Source organism: Mytilus trossulus, chromosome 12 (genome assembly GCF_036588685.1).
Source record: "Mytilus trossulus isolate FHL-02 chromosome 12, PNRI_Mtr1.1.1.hap1, whole genome shotgun sequence".
Classification (NCBI taxonomy): Eukaryota; Metazoa; Mollusca; class Bivalvia; order Mytilida; family Mytilidae; genus Mytilus; species Mytilus trossulus.
Genome location: NC_086384.1, coordinates 18503499 through 18526038, shown reverse-complemented (window position 1 = coordinate 18526038; position 22540 = coordinate 18503499). Strand labels below are relative to the sequence as shown.

At 31.5% G+C, this 22540-nt stretch overlaps 1 protein-coding gene across 1 annotated transcript; it reads right to left on the bottom strand.

Annotated features, from left to right (window-relative positions):
- Nucleotides 1-4920: 4920 nt before the first annotated feature.
- LOC134693076 (N-methyl-L-tryptophan oxidase-like) lies at nucleotides 4921-19339 on the bottom strand. Its single transcript, XM_063553782.1, has 6 exons — nucleotides 19163-19339; nucleotides 18046-18190; nucleotides 10692-11175; nucleotides 8566-8684; nucleotides 6740-6886; nucleotides 4921-5328 (listed from the first exon to the last, which is right to left on the bottom strand). Exons 1-6 carry the CDS (start codon nucleotides 19277-19279, stop codon nucleotides 5081-5083), a joined length of 1260 nt encoding a protein of 419 aa, XP_063409852.1. The 5' UTR covers nucleotides 19280-19339; the 3' UTR covers nucleotides 4921-5080.
- Nucleotides 19340-22540: the final 3201 nt, after the last annotated feature.

The following is a 22540-nucleotide window of genomic DNA, read 5'->3' as shown; positions in this document are numbered from 1 at the left end:
TATGAATTTTTTGTTAAACTTTAAATTCGAAAATAACAACGCAGTAGATTGAATTGCCATTAATAATTGAAAGTATTCATCATTTGAACTAAACATTTTTATTACCCAAAGCACAATTATAACGTCCACGTGACAATTAACATAAAACTTAAAAAAGAAATTGTTCATGATATACATAGAAATCAAAAGAAAAATCTGTGTTTGTCACATTGCCGGATCCAGATCGGGTGAACGTCTGTTGATGCATGAATGCAAATCCAGGATGTATAGAAATCGTCATTATTTGGATCAGTCGACATTCGTTTTTAAAATTTTAATAAGACGATACTCTTAAATTCCTCAGATTTTAGACCAATACAAATTGCATACCTGAGTTGAGATACAGACACGTCGCAAAATTCAACTTATATACTTTCGAGTTCGATGCAACTCTTTGGTTTTAGTGAACACTGTTCGTGCGTTTTATGATCATTGTCACGTCCGTTCGCATGTTGAGTTGGTGGTTGGCAAAATATGATGTTAAGTGTCAAGAATTTTTGGCAATAGAATTTGCAATAATCATATGATAATTGACCTTCATAATTCTTCACATTAAGAAACTATGATAAATTACGTACGGAACAAACATTATTTAAGTTTATACAGCTGACTGCACAATGACGATCACTAAGACTCTTGATGAACATATGAATAATTTCTGGTAAATGAAGCCATAAAGTAGCGCATAACTGATGACTTTATCCGATGAAGGACATAACTCTATTGGTGGCAGTTGACGCAGAACGAATGCGGCGTTTATTTCCATTACATAGTTTTTTTTATGTATAAATGAAATATGTGAAAAGGCACACGTGTAATAGATACAGGAAATATGATACTGAAACTCGATTTAACTTTATCGTACGGATTTCAATGTTTGAGCCCTTGTTAACACCTGTCTTTTTGTATGCACCTTTCATAGGCATTATGTTTTCTGGTCTGTGCATCCGTCGTACCGTTCGTTCGTCTGTCCGACGTCTGTCCATCCGTTCGTCCCGCTTCAGGTTAAAGTTATTGGTCGAAGTATTTTTTGATGAAGTTGAAGTCCAATCGACTTGAAACTTCGTAAACATGTTCCATATGACATGATCTTTATAATTTTAATACAAAGTAGTGATTGTATCCCATTTTCACAGTTCACTGAACATAGAAAATGATGGTGCAGATGCCAGGTTAAAGTTTTTTGTCGAGGTAGTTTTTAATGAAGTTGAAGTCCAATCGACTAGTTTCCAATGACATGATCGTTCTAATATTAATGCCAAATTAGTGGTTTTAGTCTTTTGAAGACGAAACGCGCGTCTGGCGTATATACTAAATTTAGTCCTGGTATCTATGATGAGTTTATTCATCCCATTTTCACGGTCCACTGAACATAAAAAATGATAGTGTGGATGGGGTATCCGTGTATTTGGGACACATTCTTGTTTTTCATACATTTTCATTTTTGTGCATTGTTCGTTTGTTTGAACAGTTTATCTTTTGAATATTTCTCTTTTATTCGTATATGTGATTTTTCTTTTTAGAAATATTGTATTGAACGGTAACATATTCACCGGATGTAATCGGATGTCACATACACACCATTTAAAACACTGTTTAAAGAACGGAGAACGATGAAATCAGAATTTGTGCTTTGTATTTCAGCCTGATGTATAATGCTTTTACATTTTATACTACTTACATGTATATATGTGCTTTTTTATTGTTTAAAATTCTTATTAACAAGATGTCATTTACGCTGTATAATGTTTGAGAGTTATTCAAAGTCTAAACTAAAATTAGCAAATACTGAAGACTTCTGCAGTGAGTTATTAATGGAGAAGAGTTATATGTAATTTAAAATCAAACTTTCCGTTATTGTCCCTGTGGTATTCTCCTTTTCAAATTGCGATGAGTTTAATAGTTATCAAAGTTACCAGGATTATATATTAGTACGCCAGACGCGCGTTTCGTCTGCATAAGACTTATCAGTGACGCGCATATCAAAATATTTATAAAGCCAAACAAGTACAATATTGAAAACCTTTGAGGATCCAAAATTCTAAAAAAGTTGTACCAAATACAACTAAGGAAATCTATGCATTGGATAAGAAAATGTTTTTGAAAAACAGTCAGAAAACATTATCTATAAAGTGGAACAAAAAGTTAAAGAAAATAACTGTCATGTGACCTGGTTAATACATTAGACTAAAACTTACTCACCATTCATTAAGTAGTTTTCTGTAAGCTGTATATACTAAAATGCGTGTTTCTCAGTCTTTATATTGCTATGTGGTAGTTTGTTACGAGTTTTTTTGTTGCATCTACGTTAATATTTTTAGTATAGAGATGTGACGTTGCCTTCGGCCTTCGAGTTTAAATGTCTCATTTTTGTCTTCCGCGTCTTTATTTTTAGTTCAGTAGCAACGCAGATGTAACTTACTAACACAACGTGTGTCTGTAGTGAAAGTATAACTAGATATTTGATGTTTATATTTCAATGCAAGATTTTGATGATTACTAGTTAAATGTTTGACGTGCATTTTTTGTATCAATTAGAAGCTAATTCTTCATGTCACTGTCAATACATACACTAATACTTTATAAAATGAACAGTTTAATAAATTTTAATCTCTAAAGGAATGAATTCTTGTGATTTTTATACCTCAACTACGATAGAAGAGAGGCATTATGCTTTCTTGACCGGGCGTCTGTTCGTTCGTCCGGCCGTTTCATCCGTCCATTCGTTTGTCTGTCCCGCTTCAGGTTACAGTTTTTTGTCAAGGTAGTTTTTGATGAAGTTGAAGTCCAATCAACTTGAAACTTAGTACACATGTGTCTTATGATATGATCTTTCTAAATTGAATGCCAAATTATAGTTTCTACCCCAACTGCAAGGTTAATTGAACACAGAAAATGAAAGTGCAAGTTTCAGGTTAAAGTTTTTGGTCAAGGTTTTTTTTTTATGAAGTTGAAGTCCAACCAACTTGACACTTATATTGCATCATTCAGACTGTTTTATTAAATACCAAATATTTGTTTGTAAACGAATCAATTTTCCAACCAATCAATTTAAGGAAATATAACTGTAGTAGGAAAAATTCAAACCATGCTAATACGATTACAATACCATGGAAGTAAAAAGTAAAATCACAAACATATTGAATTCAGACATGTCCGAGGTACATTCAAAACGGACAGTCACTAATCAAATTGCAAAATCAAATGATAAAACACATCAAACGAATGTACAACAACTGTCATATTCCTGACTTGGTACAGGCATTTTCAAATGTAGAAAATGGTGAATTGAACCTGGTTTTACAGCGCTAGATCTTTCATGTGTACGACAGTTGCATAAATTTCCATCACATTGACAACGATGCGTGAACAAAATGTCGCAAATAGGGGTATAAAAACAACACGGACTCCACTAAAAATTAAAACGTAATGGATACATAATGATATAGAAATATATATTTCATAATTTAGAAAAGAAATAACTAGTTCTTTTAAATGTATGTTCAATCAAGAATAATGAAATTTAAAAAAAAAATAAAAACATGTTGCGGTAGATCGTGCCGTAAACATTGATGAAATCATTGATGTTAAGGTTGCTGAAATCATTGATTAAGTTATAGATAATGCATATTTTAAGTTTTTTTCTTGTCGTAGAACACACCGAGGGGTGACAGGATTGATCAAATGAAAGACCGACCGGAGGGAGGTCTTTCTTTGAACAATCCTGACACCCCGAGGTGTGTTCTACGACAAGAAAAACCTTAAAATATGCATTATCTGACTTATTTACCGTAAAAAAATATTAATTTTATAAAGATTTGTAAAATTAAGTATCCTTTTTTACCGACAACACTAAAGTGGGATATTCCTTTCTAATGCGTTCAGGTTAATACGTCCTTCGGCTCATTTAAAATGTGAAATAAAACTCACTAAATAATGTAGATATAAACCTTTTAAAAATTGTTATCCATACACAATAAAAATATTACTGTAACTGCATGAAGTAAGACACCAATGTATTGTTACCATCCGATAACGGTGTATGACAAATACAAGACACATTGTAAGTTATTTATTGTATCACTTAGCTTAGTGAAAAGGGGGAGGGGTATGTGGTTTTTTTTTTCGTTTTGTTATGTTATTTCTTTCGCGGAAAAGTTGTTATTTATTTAACCATTTTACTTGAATCGAACAGCAATACATTTTATTAAAAGATAATCAGGATAAAATTATATATTACCCTCCGCACCGACCCTTTCGTGTTATTCAATAGAATATAAGATTATTTTATTAGTTGATCATTTGATAGAGTAAAAGGTATACATAAATTTTTAAAAGTTACGAACTGACACGAAGACGAATATAAATACATGTAGGTCACAGTATGATTTCCTATTCAGTGTGTATCGTTCTGAACATGCATGAAATATTTGCCACTGGACGTTAAGCAATCAACCTATTCAGTTTGACTCAATAAGATTTTCAAAATCTTACACACGAATATGTTAAATCTGGATTTATTTTATGAAAGTCTACATTAAAATTCATCTGACCTATATGATAATGTTTCTTTATTATAGCGATAAATCAACAAAACTTCAAGTTATTTGTTTCTAAAATTAAATTGCGGGCCTACAATGACGTTTTCTTTTACATCTATCATCGGTTAAACTTTAGAAAATAAATATCCAAATCGGCACCAAAAAACTATTAGACGAATAAAATTTTGAAGTAAATCATAGATTGCATGTTAATCAAGGAAATTAATGACCTTACACAGGTCATTATTTTATGCCTTAGAGCATATACCATTGAAACATGGTATCGTCCGGGTTGATTCTGAAAAAGAATGACCTGACGTTCTGAAAGAAAATAACTCCATATAGGTATATAATGAGTAGTAGAAAACAAAAACAAAATATAATTCCAAGTAAAATTCAAAACGGAAAGTTCAAACACATCACACTAATGTACAACAACTGTCATATTCCTGACTTAGTTGGGTCATTCAAAGAAACAAGCCAGGTACCAGTTGCAGACGTTAACTGTCAGTTTGACGTTTTTCTTTCATTTTGATGCGAAAATCTGTCTTTTTTAAGGATGAATCCCATTCATTTTTCATCATCATCACAGCAGCTATCCTTCCTATCTCATCACTGGATTTTGCTGCGTACGCATTCCCACCGACAGCGACACCTAGCTGTGGATGTATTGTATCTATGTATGGGCGTTTAGTTGGGGTTGTTGTTATAACACAGCTATCACCATGGTAGGAAATCGGTTCAACGCCTACAATAAAAACATAAAAGAAGAACATTTTATAAAAAAAATTTAATGCAGATATAACTCTAGCCATATTTTACATATGACTATTCATAAAAGAGGGACAAAAGATACCAGAGACATTCAAACTCATAGATCAAAAATAAACAGACAACGTCATTGCTTAAAAAAAGAAACAGACTCACAAATAATAGTACCTTAGACACAACATAGATACTAAAGACTAATCAACACGAACACCACCAAACACTTGGATGATATTAGGTGCTACAGAAGAGTAAACAGATGTACACACTTACCTTTAAGGTACTGATTTGATACTCGCAATTGTATATAATAATATTATTCTTTCATTTAAAATCAGTACAGTTGATAGAATTTACAAATCTACAAATATTATATTACAAGAAAGGGAAGAAACAATCGTGCTGCTCGTTTTAATACAAACCGATAATAAGTCTAAATCGGAAGTCACATTTAGAAAAAGGGGACAGCATTGTAGTTTCGGATATTCCTGGCGTCTATAAAATTTACGAAGAGTTTATTTAAACTTCACCACTTTAAACTCTTTACAGCTTCATGTGAGCAGCAACCCTCTATCAAGGAAATCATTATGATAGGAAATACAAGTCCAGGAATAACTTATACACTAGGAAATAAGTACTCCGTATGCAGGCGCTGATGAAATATTGCTATATATTAACGGAAAATTCACAATTGGGAAGCTGAAATCGTCTCTTTTGTCGTAAATTCGTAATAGCTTGCTTCCCTCCGACCCTCAGTATCAATTTCTTTACGTTAGTAAAAAAGTGAGGCAGAATTAACTGTATCTTTTGTATCCTTTCTGTCAAGTTCGATATGATAGATTTGTCAAACAAAATTACCCAAAAGTAAGAGAACATCATCTATATAGCGGAAAGAAAGTAAAAGGACACTGCTAACTTATTTGTTCTACGTTGTTTGCAACATTGGTAATGTTTGGATTTTATATCATCGTTTCGTAAATCATTTGATTTAAAGGAACACCCTTGTGCTTTCTATTTATCATTTTGAAAGATGGCGAAGTGAAATAGGTAAAGGTCATTCTTTCCGTAGTGTAAGTAAGCAAAATTAGCTACTCCTCTAAACGCTTGCAATAAGAAATATTTGTGTGTGCATTTGAAATCATCTGTTTAAAACAAAAAGACAACAAGAACTTCAGCCAAGGAACGAAAATAAAAAAAAGCCGGGACATGTTTTTGTTCAATGACATCAGTCTAATATAAAAAAAAAATGTATCAAATGCCTGCTATGGTAACCGATAGTTACAAATCTGAACATATAATAACACAATCTCATGTTGTATTTACCAAACATGTCATCCCAAAAATCATCCGATTTATTAAAAAAAACATACATTTATACCATAGAAACGTACCTTGAACGACAGTTTTGAAAAGATCAACTGTATCATTAACGAGTTGTATGTCCCCACCACTACAATACCATTCCTTTACTTCCAAGCTACTGGTAAAACGTTTAGATGTAGCATGCTGTAGATGTCCTAGCTTTATATAGTACTTCTCTATAATACGAATTAAAAGCTATAACTGCCTGAATCCAACACATACCATATATAGCATCAGATGTGTCATATATAACAACATTATTGTTACACGCATCAAAAAGTAAAATCACAAAAATACTGAACTCAGAGGAAAATCAATTTGGAAAGTCCATAATCACATGGCAAAATCAAAAAACAAAACGCATCAAAAACGAATGGACAAGAACTGTCATATTCCTGACTTGGTACAGGCATTTTCAAATGTAGAAAATGGTGGATTAAACCTGGTTCTATAGCGCTAACCCTCTCACTTTAATAACAGTCTCATCAAATTCCGTTACATTTACATAATGCGTTAAATAAACAGTCACAATCAATAAAATAGTCAAAATATGGGAACATCAGTCATCATCGTATAACAATTTAACAGGACACAACAACATCTACTATCTACGAACACATGGATTGATTTGAGTGTCTGACGTCAGAAAAATTATATACGTCACATAAATTTGTCGTTCAATGTGCATACAATAGTTATCAAAAGTACCTGGATTATAAACAATTTTAAATTTTACATAGGCAATGAGCGCAGACAGGGTTAAAAAATCAAAAGTATGTAAGAATAAATTACAGAAATCAAACTAGTCCAAAAGTTATACATATAATTTATGAGAATCCCAAACTTTTAAAAGGAACAATTTAACAGGACACAAAAACCTATCCACGAACACATGGATCTACTCGAGTGTCCGACGTCAGACAAATTATATACGTCACATAAATTTGTCGTTCAATGTGCATACAAACAATTTTAAAATTTACATAGGCAATGTACGCATACAGGGTTAAAAAATCAAAAGTATGTAAGAATAAATTACAGAAATAGACCGAGATTCAAACTAGTCCAAAAATTATACATAGAATATATGAGAATCCAAAACTTTTTAAAGGGAACAATTTAACAGGACACAATAACATCTACTGTCTAAGAACACATGGATTGATTTGAGTGTCTGACGTTAGAAAACTAACTTTGTAAAGGTTTTACTGTTTGTATAAAAACTAAATTTCACATATTTTAGATAGATCACGAATAGATGGACAAACCTTCAAATTAAAAAAATCTGAAAGTTTTCTGTATGTGCTCTATCACACTAGGTCAGAAACACTGATGATCTTATTTTAGTCGGAATCCCTGATACCATGCAGACAGTATTTGGTCTACACTGTCTAGTTCTTCAAATTATGAAACTCAAGTCAAGCTTCGGTTGCAACTCCTTATGGTTTCATTTTAACTATCATTGTTGTCTAAAGCGTATCTCAAAGGTATCACATAAACATGTGTGATGGGTTCTGCTCATTGTTGAAGGTTTTAGCATACGTTTTAAATATTTGCATGTAAGGGAACATGAATCTAAACGGCCGACATTATGAAATTTTGCAGGGAATGCGGTACTGTAAATTCAGAAATTATCGCGTACTTTTGTTAATACGAATTAGGAGCATGGATACGTATGTGAAATTAATCAAAGTGATTTCGAGAAAAATTTTATACATATATATGTATCAGATATCAAAATTGGATTCCTTACTCTTTCTATATAGAAATTGAAAAAAAATGCTTTTTTTTTAAACCTGTCCATCAAAAATAAATACAAAAGGTGAAAATAGGCAATTCTTATGTATAAATTTACCATCTGGATATTTAATAGGCGGCAACATATACCAGCTGTAGTCACCATCTTTTGAGCGTGGGTAATCCTCCTTCCAATTACCAGCCCCTTTTCCAAAATATATTACAGCGGGATAATTTCTAAAAATAGGAAAAAACATTAACAGAACTCTTTTTTGCAAGATTAACTGATATAATTATTATTTGTTTCAATCAGAATTTTTAAAAGTGAGAATACTTTTTACTATCCAGCAATTGCATACTAAATTTGCCTCTTTCTATTGATAACCTGCTTTGATGAGTATCGAAGCTTTACGTTTAATACTAATAGAATATATATTTTACTCCATGAAACCAATATAACCACAAACATAAGAAAGACTATAAGTAAATTATACATAATTAAAAACCAATTGTTCAGAGAACAATTGAAGGTCTTTCCACTGAAAATAATGTATTTTAAAATGAAAGTTGTAAAATTAAGTTTAAAATGTCATTTCAATCGTCAACTGATAGGTTATTGTACGCTGATTCCAGAAATATATGGTTTCTATACAAAACAATTAAATAAGGGAGATAATTTGTTACTTCCGGTTTGAAAAAATGTTACTTCCGATAATATTTGAATATTTAATTGACACTGATTCCAAAAAGATCTGGTTCTATATACCTTTTTATTAATAAAGTACAAAAAATAGCTACTTCCGGTTTACACGAGGTCACTTCCGGTTGTTTTTTTCAAGGTTAAGTGGTTTAATACCTTTCGCCAAAAAGTCTCATGGCTATATCATGTATACATATGAGCTGAAAGCAAAGGTCAAAAACTAGAAAGTCAAATTAATCTATGACCTTGAGATCAATTTCAAGGTCATAAACCAAGGACCTCAAATCAAAAGACCATAGGTCTTAATTATATTTGGTTAATCAGTTATATCACCATACGCGTATTTTTAAATATAAGAGGGGAGAAAACTCAATTTTACGTTCTACGTACCCTTGCAATAAAAATTTACGTGTTACGACATGTCGCAACTAACAATTTAGAAAAAATAATTTGTCGATATCTTATACGGTTTCTGGAAATTAGTGGAAATAAGCCAAATTCAAAAATTAGAATATGACCTTGACCTTTGACCTTGACCTAATTTTTATTTTTTTGGACCAAGGACCTCAAATCAAAAGATCCTTAGTCTCTAGCACTTATGGTTTACAAGATAGAAATGCATATCACTTATATCAAATGCATAAGGGGAAATAACTCTCATATGGAGCGTTCATATCACTTCAGTCAAAATAGGACAAATCATGCGAAGGATATAACGAGCAATTTTGTAAAATAAATTTGTCATAATATTTTACGGTTGCGAAGGAGTTGCGCTAACAAGAAAAACAGTGTTTGGGGAGATAACTCCTACAAAGAAATGTATTCGTTTACGCAGGGTAAATTTCAAAAGTGCATAAACTGTTCGATATCATATATCAAATATCTAAGCGACATATTGCGAAACAAATGTTTATCGCAAGAACAAAATTAGGCGGAAGAAAAAAAAAAAAAAAAAAATAATCAGAAGAAAAACAATAGGTCTTTCCACAGTAAAGTGGAAAGACCTAATGACAAGATCCGCCGTACTACAAAAAATATAAACACTATTCACACAATGACTTAAACAGAACAATTGTGTTTGAAATATTAGCATACCTATAAGGAAAGATATGGCGTTATATGTTGTTAACACGTGAAATCATTATACCGAAATGACATAACATGCACTGTGTGGGCTGGTTCCTGTACAAATTCAGGAAAACGGCCATTGTTATATTATAGTTCGTTTCTGTGTGTGTTACATTTTAATGTTGTTTTTCTGTTGTGCCGTTGTTCTCCTCTTAAATTTGATGCGTTTCCCTCAGTTTAAGTTTGTAACCCGGATTGCATTTTTTTTTTTTCCTCTATCAATTTCTGAGTTTCGAATAGCGGTATACTACTGTTGCCTTTATCCATCACCTTCGTGTGTTTGGCTAAGATACCCATTTTTTGTTTAATCTAGTCTATTGCAAGTGATAATGCACCAAATTGTTTAGTGTGTTGCTAGGAAACAAATATCAGATTATTTGGAAGTATTCAACTTTAATAAATAACTACAATCTAACCTCATATTTGTAAAATCATCAGCTGTAACTTCAATCATAGCAGTGGTAAGGGGGCATAACCCTACATCTAATTCGACAGGAAGTAGATTTCTGAATGATGTAAATGCGCCAGTTGCTAGTATTACTTTTCTGCATACGACTTGTTTGCCTAATTCTGTTATTACGATCATTTTACTATTGCCATCTTCTTCCAACTGAGTAACGTTTTTAACAATTTCATTAATATATGTACAACCCTTGGAATTAGCCAGCTTGATTTGAGCACTGACCAAATTTCTTGCACTGATATGTCCGGCCTTTACTTCATATAAACCATGATCTTTGTCAGAGAAATTTAAAAGTGGAAACTTCGTTTTGAGTGTCTCGTATGACAGAATCTCGCTTTCCAGGTGTTGTTCCTTTGATACCCTTTCATTGTCAATCATATATTTTGTATCCTTTCCTCCTGCTACTAATGACCCAACTTCATCATAAAAATCAATCCCTAATTCCAAAATAAGATTCGAATGTAGTGATTAAAACGTACTGAAAGATCAAGTTACAGTAAATGAATCATGCCATAGACTTCTATAATAATTTGATTACAATTACTTTTATGTATTAATTAATCTGTGACGTTATTGGTTGTAAAAAAAAAACGTCAAAAAGACTTTTTATTGATTTATATTTTTGACTTATGCCTACCCCAAATGAAGTATACACATATTTTACAATACTAAAGAGGAAATATATTTTTTTCACAACACATCAAATTGTAACAATCATTTATAATGGTTTAAGAGAACACCCATGTACTTTTAAAACAGTTTAGATACAGTTTTAAATATAGATTTTATGTGAGTTATATTCAATTATTGAACAATTCTGAGGATGTTTGATCAGTTATATTGATCCTTCTTTTTTTATTTTCTTTTTACATGTTTTCTTGTACATGTCTCTCCTATGTTTGTTGTATTATTTTTCTTATTTTGATATATTACCTCGTACTTTGGTTCTTTATATAAAGTGTTCCTATTGGCAATCATACCAGATTTAAGTATTTGTTTATTGGAGACAATTGATCGTACAGAGACAAACCCAGGAAACACACGACGTCATTGTGACGTTATGTATTGGTCGCTGGAAGGTCGTGACTGACGTTACGTAAGTACGACGTTGTTGCAACGTTGTGAGAATGTTATTTTACGTCACGTCAGATACGACGTAGAACCGACGTCAGGACAACGTAATTATTGTTTTTAATAACGTTTGTATTACGTTGTTGCAATGTCATATTGCGATGCATCTGTCACGTATCTGTGACGTTATAGCAACGTCATCATATTTTTGTCGATAAAGTATTAAGTTGATTTTTAAGCTATTAAAAAAGAGGAACTATATGTTTTTGTCATCAATAATACATGGTGATAATAAAAAAATAAAAAATAAATAATTGCAATATGTACTGTACATCGATCAAATAAATCACGTCATTAAAACGATGTTGCAACGTACAGTACAGCCTGTGACTTCCTCTTAGTAATGTCCACCCTCTTGCATGGTCAACATCCAATGGTGAACATTTATTGGGGTATTCAATCTTGAGATGTTGGCCATTTATTGGGGGTCATAAATCAAAGGTACATTTTTTATCTAATTATGTTACCTGTTAAAATCAATCAGGGTTGAAGTTTTCAGCTGGTATGTTTCATTAAAATTTACCTGTACAGGTAACTTGTTTTCTTTTAAAATTGACATTTCACCTTTTTTGGAAAATGTAGAATAAAATATTGTTTTAATCTGTTAATTTATTATTATTTTTTTGTCTTTAATTTTTTTGTCTCTTTTTTTTAATGGTTTTTTGTTTGTTTTTTTGTATGTTTTGTTTCTTATTCTTTTAATTTCTTCTTAGTAAGAATCTTGAGTAGAAGTGGCAAAAAGTTAAAGATAGAGTTATTGACTAGCATTTGAAATAAACAGACTTTTAATAATTATTTTTTTAAGTAAAAGGTTTATATGATGTGTATTCAATTATTTGTTAACATTATTAAATGAGTTATTGCTATCAATAATAACTAATAATCATGCAAGTGATATTTTAAATTAAAAAAAATGAAAGTAATTAAACAATTTGGTTTCTTAACAAAATAAGATGATCAATATCAATCCTTTTACAATAAATTTTGATAACATCTAATATTATTCAGGAAAACTACAAGTACCATTATATGGTTTAGGAAAAAACTAATTTTGTTTATCTTAATTTTCTTCAAATCTCAAAACAAGAGTTGTGCACAAACAATAACTGAAAAGACTCATTTTCCAAATGTCCACCTAGTTTTCATCAAATTTTGATAAATGTTCATTAAAAATGCTAATCATAATGAAAAATGTTCTTATATATCTGAATCAAGTGAATCTTATGAAAAGAAATTGTCTTGAAACTTATTAAATATGTTATCTTCAGTTTGGTTAATTTCTTTCAAAATTTGTCTCCAGAAAAAATAAAGTCCACTTCTAAAGATGGTGACACTTTAATTGTCTATTAATTAAATCATTTTTTTTTAGTGTATTATATTGTCAATATATATAGTGCTGGACTGGCATGATACATATTCTTGGTATACATTTACAAAGAATATTTCAATCAACTTACGCCTTTTAGATAAAGTTAATAATTGCAGGGACTTGAATGAATTAAGACTTTTAAAGTCCTTAATAAAAAATGAAATTAAAGAAAAATCTAAAAATAAAAACTTTTGATAAAAACTGTAAACTTGATTGTGTCAATAGGTATAGAATTTTTGGTCATAATTTAGAAATTTAAAATAGTGGACAATATAAAACTCCTAGAAAGGATAGAATGTGTAAACTGTGCCTCTTGTAGGTCAATGAAGAACACCTATTCCTTGATTGTAAAATTCAAAACAACTTTGAAATAATCCATTTGAAAATTATTTACCTTCTTATTATAATGTCTCTAACCCAAGAACAAAAAGTAAAAGAAATGCTTAACCTCTAAAACATGGATCATGTTTAAAATATATCAAATGACAATTAAATTATTATCAAAGTTTGTTGTAATGAATATTTCTAATACTTACTAATATTTTATTCAATAAAGAAATAATCAATTGCCTGAATTTTATTTAGCGTATGAGTCCTAAAGACAATCTTTATCATTTGATTATAATATTGAATGCAGATCAGTCTATCTACAATAATAAACCATTTTGATGTTAGAAAATTAATTTTTGAGAAACACCTTGTCAATAGAAAAATGCAGGCATTTTAAATGTTTGCAGTATATTTGAAAATGATATTCATTTATTTTTCACTACCAAAACAAAACACTTAAATTGATCAAAAATTATTTAAAAGGTATAATATCAAAACTAATAGTCAGGGGACAATAATTTTTTAATTTAGCTGTTTGTTCAACTAGTTTTATTATTTCAATTTAGTTTTGAATTTTTTTCATCATGTTCATAATCACAGTTATTAAATTTGACAAACACATACATGTATATTTTACCTGAGACACCCGACCTGTAAGTTATATAATTTTAACACTTCAATGCATTCAAGATTTCCCTTTATCCTTGACTAGCTTTTGAGTAATATCTGGTGTATTAAAAAAGCAATAGGGGGTATGATGATGAACATATAGGGCCACCATGGTGAATATATTTTTTATGGCCACCATTAATAAGATAAAGTCACAGGTAGTACTGTAATTTATTGACATCCCTAAAATTACAATAGCAAGATTTCTTTTTTTTATTATGCACTAATTTAATTTTAATTTGTATTGTTTCTATTGATAGAACTAATGAACGATATTTGATATGCGTCAGGCATTACCTGTGAAAGGGGACGAAGTCTTTTGATTCAAACCACAGTCACCTATCTTATTTTCCCCATTTTTTCGCTATAATTATGAAATCTGCAGGCGACTGTGTTCAAACATTCAATAAAAAAAGGATACGGAAATACCGTAACGTTTCCGATTTTGGTTCGTTGTTAGGGCTTTTAGCTGCCGGTAAATGTCAAAATACAGGATTTGGTGTTTAGAGCATGAACATTACGTCCATCTTATTGTAATAATAACAATTTATAATACTAAAAATAAAGATTGTGATAATGGTGGTCTAAATGTAAACCATATGATCCATAACATGTATGGTCAGCTCGTACTGGACCATACGCGTTTACTCATACCGTTCGACCGCACGCGTATGGTCGGACCGTACGAGTCTACATAGTATACTTATACGGTCCGGATCGTACTCGTGCGGTCCAAATACTCATATGGTGTGGAACATATATATGTCAAATTTGTAAATGTAAAACGTAGATTTATTGATCATAATTTTCAATGATATTTTTTTTTTATATTTTGGCAGTGTCTATTTTGGCGGTGAAACAGTAGTTATGATCTGATTAAAATATATCTCGATTAAAAGCCAGCTTGGTATAAATAATGTATTCCGGCGCTAGCAATACTGTGAATTTGTTATTTTACCGGTTTTTTTTGTGAAGTTTAAAATGATATATCAGTCATTGGATTATGTCATAATGTAGAAATTAATGATAAGAACTAAGGCGCAGTGTATTTTTAAATTTGATAAATGATAAATCATTATGTCATCTTACAAAATCAATTATATACTACAGTCATGATGATGGGACAAAAGTGTCCTATCATTTCAACTAAAATCGGTATTTTTCAAAAAAAAAATTTACCAAGTCACTGTATGAGCGATTTTTTTTAAAATTAGTTACCAAAGATGTAAAAATGTCTATTGTTTATTTAGTCATAATTTTCTTGAGTTTCGTTTTCATCATTTAATGAGTTAAACACAAGTGCAAGTTTTTACGATTTAGAATAATTGCAAACTTTTCAAGAATTGTTTTTCTTTGTGTCCATCTCGTCAGAAAATTAAAATGAACATGAATAATATTATAACCAAATAAACAATCAAACTTCATACATTTCCGCATCTTTTGGTATCTTTATTATGAAAATCGCTCATACAGTTACTTCGTAATATTTTTTTGAAAAATATCGGTTTTAGTTGAAATGATAGGACTTTTTTTTACTCATACTGGGAACTGACTTTTGTCCAATGACTAGCTTCAAAATCATAAATAGGTTATGAAAATTCCGAATTTGCCTTTGAAATAAAAAAATTAAAAAGGGGTCATGGATATTTTTCTTTATTTTTTTTCCTTCTGATTTCCAAATTGATGAAACAAAATATTCTGTTCGAATACAGGACACAAAATATTCTGAATCCCGATTCCTCCCATACCTTTATTATAGTGTTAGATTTGAACAAAATAATTTGAGTGATATCGTTGAAAAATGAAAATTATACGGCACGAAAAAATCTGATTCAAGCAAACACCCTCCTTTAAGTAAATTGTTGCTCCCTGACAGTCTAAGGTTTATTCTTAATTATATTAAATATCACGATGCAAATGTAATTAATGTCAACTTTTGTAGAGTCTTACATGAAGAATTGATCGGGGAAACCCTAAAACATGGACCCTCGAAACCAGGCGAAACACGCAATAAGCATGTTATGTAAGAATACCCGTATTTCCCCAGTATCTATAGTACAACCTATCTTGGATTATTTTCCAAAACTATTATTGTTTGTATTCTTCTATGTTGGTTATTTTTTTTTTAATTCAGTACGAAATTGTTATTATAGATATGTATTTGTTACTAGCATTGTGAAGATCAAGATACTCTTTTGCGACAATAAAGGGTAACATTAAATTTTACTGAATATATAATTATGTGTACTAATAAGTTTTTGTATTGTCATTGCAGGAACCAATTACTAAGAGGGTAATTCCAGCAGATCCGGAAATACCACTACCAGGAACAAAGGAGACCATTTAAAATAAACAAAGTTAACGATGATCAAATCTTCACTTTTTGATATACAGGCATTATTTACTTTTCATAAACTTTTTTTTTTATAAAATTTTCATGGCCTGGGTGGGTATGTAGTTAACCATATTATATCCAGAACGTGAACATGCCAAATGAGAAATGTTTATTACGATGAAATAAATTAAATGCTAGTATAAAAAAGAAATGTGGTATGATTGTCAATGACACTCGCCACACGAGACCAGTCAAATTAACTATAGAGGTCACTGTACGGCATTCAATATTTGGCGAATTACATATCGTATAGGCAGCAATTAAAAATTGGTTAGAAGAGACAGGGGGAACACCCCCTTATCGAGTAACATACATGATAAATGCATCATTTTTACAAGCACTAACTATCAAGAACTGTATACGAATAGACAGCGACTTAGCTATGGATGGCCCTAGGATTCATTTCTGTTATATCACAATTACTGAAACAGTAACTCGATTAAAGCTACAAAAACAAAAGATGATGTAGAAATATACAAATTCCTCCAGAGAGTAGCACAAACAGGTACATCGTCTAGAGATCACTTCATGGTCCCAAACACAGTTGATACTATGTATGTATATATATGATCATTTTAAGGCCAATTATATAGCATATTAATTTCTTCAACATAATGAAATAGTAACGTTGTTGTAATGTCGGGAATAACGTTGTAAAAACGTAATTTTACGTCACCACAATGTGATGTATGACGTTGTGACAACATCGATATAACGTAATATAAACGTTGTTGTAATGTCAGGAATAACGTTGTAGTAACGTAATTTTACGTCACCACAACGTTGATTTACGACGTTGTGACAACGCCAAGAAAACCATACACTTTTACGTAAATACAACGTAATAACCTGACGTCAATACGACGAAAACATGACGTTGTCACTACGTAATAATGACGTAACATTGTTAGCTGGGAAGACATATACAATGAAATAGACACAAATATGGCAATACAGGATCAATTTCTTATTAAACAATGATTAGTAATGCGAATAGTTACTAGTGAAGTGTTAATGTATGGATGGAATACATATGGAATCCTACGAGAACGAGTGTCCTTTCTTAACGTGGTATCAATATCGCTGTTTCAGTTCATATCTGTTAAAACAATCTTCTTGTCTATATATAGCATGATACAAGTGAGAGGTTTATCTAGCTATAAAAACAGGTTCAATCTACCATTTTCATCATGAGAAAATGCCTGTACCAAATCAGGAATATGACAGTTGTTATCCACTCGTCTGATGTGTTTTAGTTTTTTTGATTTTACCATTTGATTAGAGACTTTCCGTTTTGAATTTTTCTCGGAATTCAGTATTTTTTGTAATTTTACTTTTTATTGAGATATGCCAAAAATATTGATACTGTATAAACTACGGAACTATTTTTAGCTGATACAGAGTGGTCATTACCTGAATCACTTTCTATTTGTCTGTACCTTGACATAGAGATACGTGCCAACTGTGTCCAGACAGGGTCATGAGCTAAACATCTCGCAATTCTTCCCTCATCATAGTGACATCCAAATATATCTCTCTTACAATTAACATCCCTTTCCTAAGACAATCAGTTACATGTTATTTGTTAGCTTGTTTTATTTTAAAGTTAGCTCATCTTGTTTTATTTTATCTCAATTATTTCCATTAAATTGAAAAATACTCAATTTTATTCAACTATTCTAGTTTCAAAATATCTGTGATATGTTCTATTGAAACTTAATATCATGGACTGCTGGTGGCTACGCTGTCCGATGCATCGTTTTAGCTTTTTCGTCCATTGATTAATTAATCGAATTTTTTCCTTACATTTATTCTCGTGCTTGCTTGGTCCTATCTTGACATGATTTGTGTTAATTAAATAACCTCATATTTTTGAATGCCTTACAATGAATATAACTGCATGCTTATATTTACATCATTTAAACTCTTGTTGATATTTGTTTAATTGGCCATCATACCTCATTTTCAGATCGTTACAAAAAATATCATTTTCTGTTTATTTCAGACATGAATAGATTAACTCAAGAATTGATGTCACAGAACAGAAGTTCCTTCATAATATATGTTCCCAATGGGAAAATATTCTGGAATATTATTTCCACAGGAATAAATATTACACAATGTTACAGTAGATGTTCCTAACGGAATAAATAGTATAGAATATTTGTTTCATCAGGTACAGGTATTATCACATCGTTTATAACAAAGTTTCCACTAGAATATCTGTAATGTGGAACAAATATACGTTGACAGGCTGACCCACCTGGTCTCAATCCCATCAATCGTCGAATCGCACTTATGCTATACGCCTGGTATCTTTGATAACTATTATGTTGTTTTAAATGTATGTTATTTTGGTAAGAATTTCAGATGTCAATCGTTCTTCGGTAGAGTTGTAGTCTCTGTTGACACATTCCCCATTTCCATTGTCAATTTTAAAATAGTATTTTCAATAGGTTGTACATTGCACCTTAACGTTCCAGAATAAGCATTGTCTTAAAAGAATACATATTTACAGTCTTTATGATACCTTTGGTTCTTCTGGTCCAACTAAACAAACACGACCCCATTCTGATGCATATTTTGCTACTGCAGACCCTATCATTCCAGCTCCAACTACACACAAATCATACACATCGTCCTCCATTTTTATTCACTTAGAAATATTATTACATATTCAGTTAGTAAACAAACAATTAAACATAATATCAAATTACGTAACAATAATACTTTAAAGTTCTATTGTTCTTTGACCTTGAATTGAGTAAAGTGGATTCTAATTAAAGTTTCAGTGTAAATCTATTTTAAGACATTTAAAAAAAAAAATCTTTTTCAATTTTATTAATTTGAATATGTGATATAATTGGGACCTTAGCCCGTACTATTGATCAGTGGAGTGGTTTAGTGGTCCTTATTCAGAGCACTGCAAACTATATACATGGTTGTTTATAATTAGAACATATTTTTACATTTCAAGTATGTTTACATTTTTATGATATACTTGATTATAAATGTACAACTATGATACACAAAAATAAATGTAGTCAGTCTGTGTATATATGATAATCCCACATAATTCTACGATCTTTAACAATTTCTGTTTTAGTTATTTGTACATGTATATATCATATGCCATAATAATTCTTTGCGACTGTATCGATATGCTTTGTATGTTTCTTAGTTCTAGCTAGTATGTTCGTAAGATTTCTCACTATTGTAATACGAGTTTTATATATAAAATCATTATAGAAACAAGGATTAAAATTTTGTGTTTTTGCGCCAGACGTGAATTTTGTCTACAAAAGACTCATTAGTAACATGAATATCTATTATGAGGTCATTTTTATAAATTTCCAGTTTACAAAAATTTGAATTTTTCGAAAATGTAAGGATTTTCTTATCCCAGACATAGATTACCTTAGCAGTATTTGGCACAACTTTTTGGAATTTTGGATCCTCAATGCTCTTCAACTTTGTAATTTGTTTTGTTTTATAAATATTTTGATATGGGCGTCAATGATGAGTCTTATGAAGACGAAACGCGCGTCTGAATCCTGGTTCCCTTTGATAACTATTTACACCACTTGGTCGATGCCACTGCTGGTGGACGTTTCGTCCCCGAGGGTATCACCAGCCGAGTAGTCAACACTTTGGTGTTGACATGACTATCAATAATGATGTCATTTTTATAAATTTCCTGTTTACAAAACTTTGAATTTTGCGAAAATGTAAGGATTTTCTTATCCCAGACATAGATTACCTTAGCCGTATTTGGCACAACTTTTTGGTATTTTGAATCCTCAATGCTCTTCAACTTTGTACTAGTTTGGCTTAATAAGTATTTTGATATGAGCGTCACTGATGAGTCTTATGAAGACGAAACGCGTGTCTGGCATATTAAATTATAATCCTGGTACCTTTGATACCTATTTACACCACTGGGTCGATGCCACTGCTGGTGGACGTTTCGTCCCCAAGGATATCACCAGCCCAGTAGTCAACACTTCGGTGTTGACCTGAATACCAATAATGATGTCATTTTTATAAATTTCCTGTTTACAAAACTTTGAATTTTTCGAAAAACTAAGGATTTTCTTATCCCAGGCATAGATTACCTTAGCCGTATTTGGCACATCTTTTTGGTATTTTGGATCCTCAATGCTCTTCAACTTTGTACTAGTTTGGCTTTATAAATATTTTGATATAAGCGTCACTGATAAGTCTTATGAAGACGAAACGCGCGTCTGGCATACTACATTATAATCCTGGTACCTTTGATAACTATTTACACCACTGGGTCGATGCCACTGCTGGTGGACGTTTCGTTCCCGGGGATATCACCTGCCCAGTAGTCAACACTTCGGTGTTGACATGAATATCAATAATGTGGTCATTTTTATAAATTTCCTGTTAACAAACTTTGAATTTTTCGAAAAACTAAGGATTTTCTTATCCCAGGCATGGATTACCTTAGCCGTATTTGGAACAACTTTTTGGAATTTTGGATCCTCAATGCTCTTCAACTTTGTAATAGTTTGGATTTATAAATATTTTGATATGAGCGTCACTTATGAGTCTTATGAAGACGAAACGCGCGTCTGGCGTACTCATTTATAATTCTGGTACCTTTGATAACTATTTACACCACTGGGTCGATGCCACTGCTGGTGGACGTTTCGTCCCCGAGAGTATCACCAGCCCAGTAGTCAACACTTCGGTGTTGACATTAAAAACAATAGTGTGGTCATTTTTATAAATTTCCTGTTTAAAAAAACTGTAATTTTTCGAAAAATTAAGGATTTTCTTATCCCAGGCATAGATTACCTTAGCCGTATTTGGCACAACTTTTTGGAATTTTGGATTCTCAATGCCCTTCAACTTTGTACTAGTTTGGATTTATAAATATTTTGATATGAGCGTCACTGATGAGTCTTATGAAGACGAAACGCGCGTCTGGCGTACTAAATTATAATCCTGGTACCTTTGATAGCTAGTATTAAAATTTTAAACTTGTTGCCCTTTATTAGCTATTATTCTTGTGTGTCTTTGTCAATTGTGTTCTCCTATTTATTTATATTGTAGTCCTGTAATGTTGGATTGTCATTTTAATGTTATATTTAACATGTCCATAAAAGTGTGAGGTTTGGCAAGCCACAAAACCAGGTTCAACCCACCATTTTTTCCTTTAAAAGTGTCCTGTACAAAATCTGGAATATGGCCATTGTTATGTTATAGTTCGTTTCTGTGTGTGTTACATTTTAACGTTGTGTTTCCGTTGTGCCCTTGTTTTCTCTTTTTTTTTAGTGTGAATATAAGACGAGTAACGGTACTTATCTATCCCTATTTATCTATTTGGTTTTGATGTTATATTTGTTATTCTTATAGGATTTTGTATAATGCTTAGTCCGTTTCTGTGTGTGTTACATTTTAATATTATTTCGTTGTTCTCCTCTTATATTTAATGCGTTTCCCTCAGTTTTAGTTTGTTACCCCGATTTTGTTTTTGTCCATGGATTTATGAGTTTTGATCAGCGGTATACTACAGTTGCCTTTATTTATATATTGAGTATTTCTATTTTAGACATAGCTAACGTTGTTAGGTGGGTTTTTTTTCGACTTACGCGTTTGGATGTCCCTCTGGAATTTTTCGCCTCTCATGGTATGGCTAAAAAATGAGTGGAAAACTCTTCAACCCATTCAACTGTAGCAGACAAATATGTGTCAGTTAGTACATCCATTAACATAAGATGTATATGAGTCTCCCACAATCTTGGCTCGTAATAAACAGTAAATTCTCACGCTCTCAATTTTTTTGCAAAAATAAGCCACATCTTCTTTTTTATTTTTATTCAAACATTCTACCATAGACAATGTTCTCCAAGTACAAATGAAGAACCGCTTTGATTAA

Excerpts from the sequence above, each read along its gene's own strand:
- LOC134693076 (XM_063553782.1), bottom strand. The coding sequence starts at position 19,279 with ATGGAGGACGATGTGTATGATTTGTGTGTAGTTGGAGCTGGAATGATA. Across the intron at positions 18,191-19,162 it reads TTGGACCAGAAGAACCAAAG|GAAAGGGATGTTAATTGTAA; the intron begins GTATCATAAAGA and ends TGATTGTCTTAG. Across the intron at positions 11,176-18,045 it reads ACAAATAGAAAGTGATTCAG|GGATTGATTTTTATGATGAA; the intron begins GTAATGACCACT and ends TTTTGGAATTAG.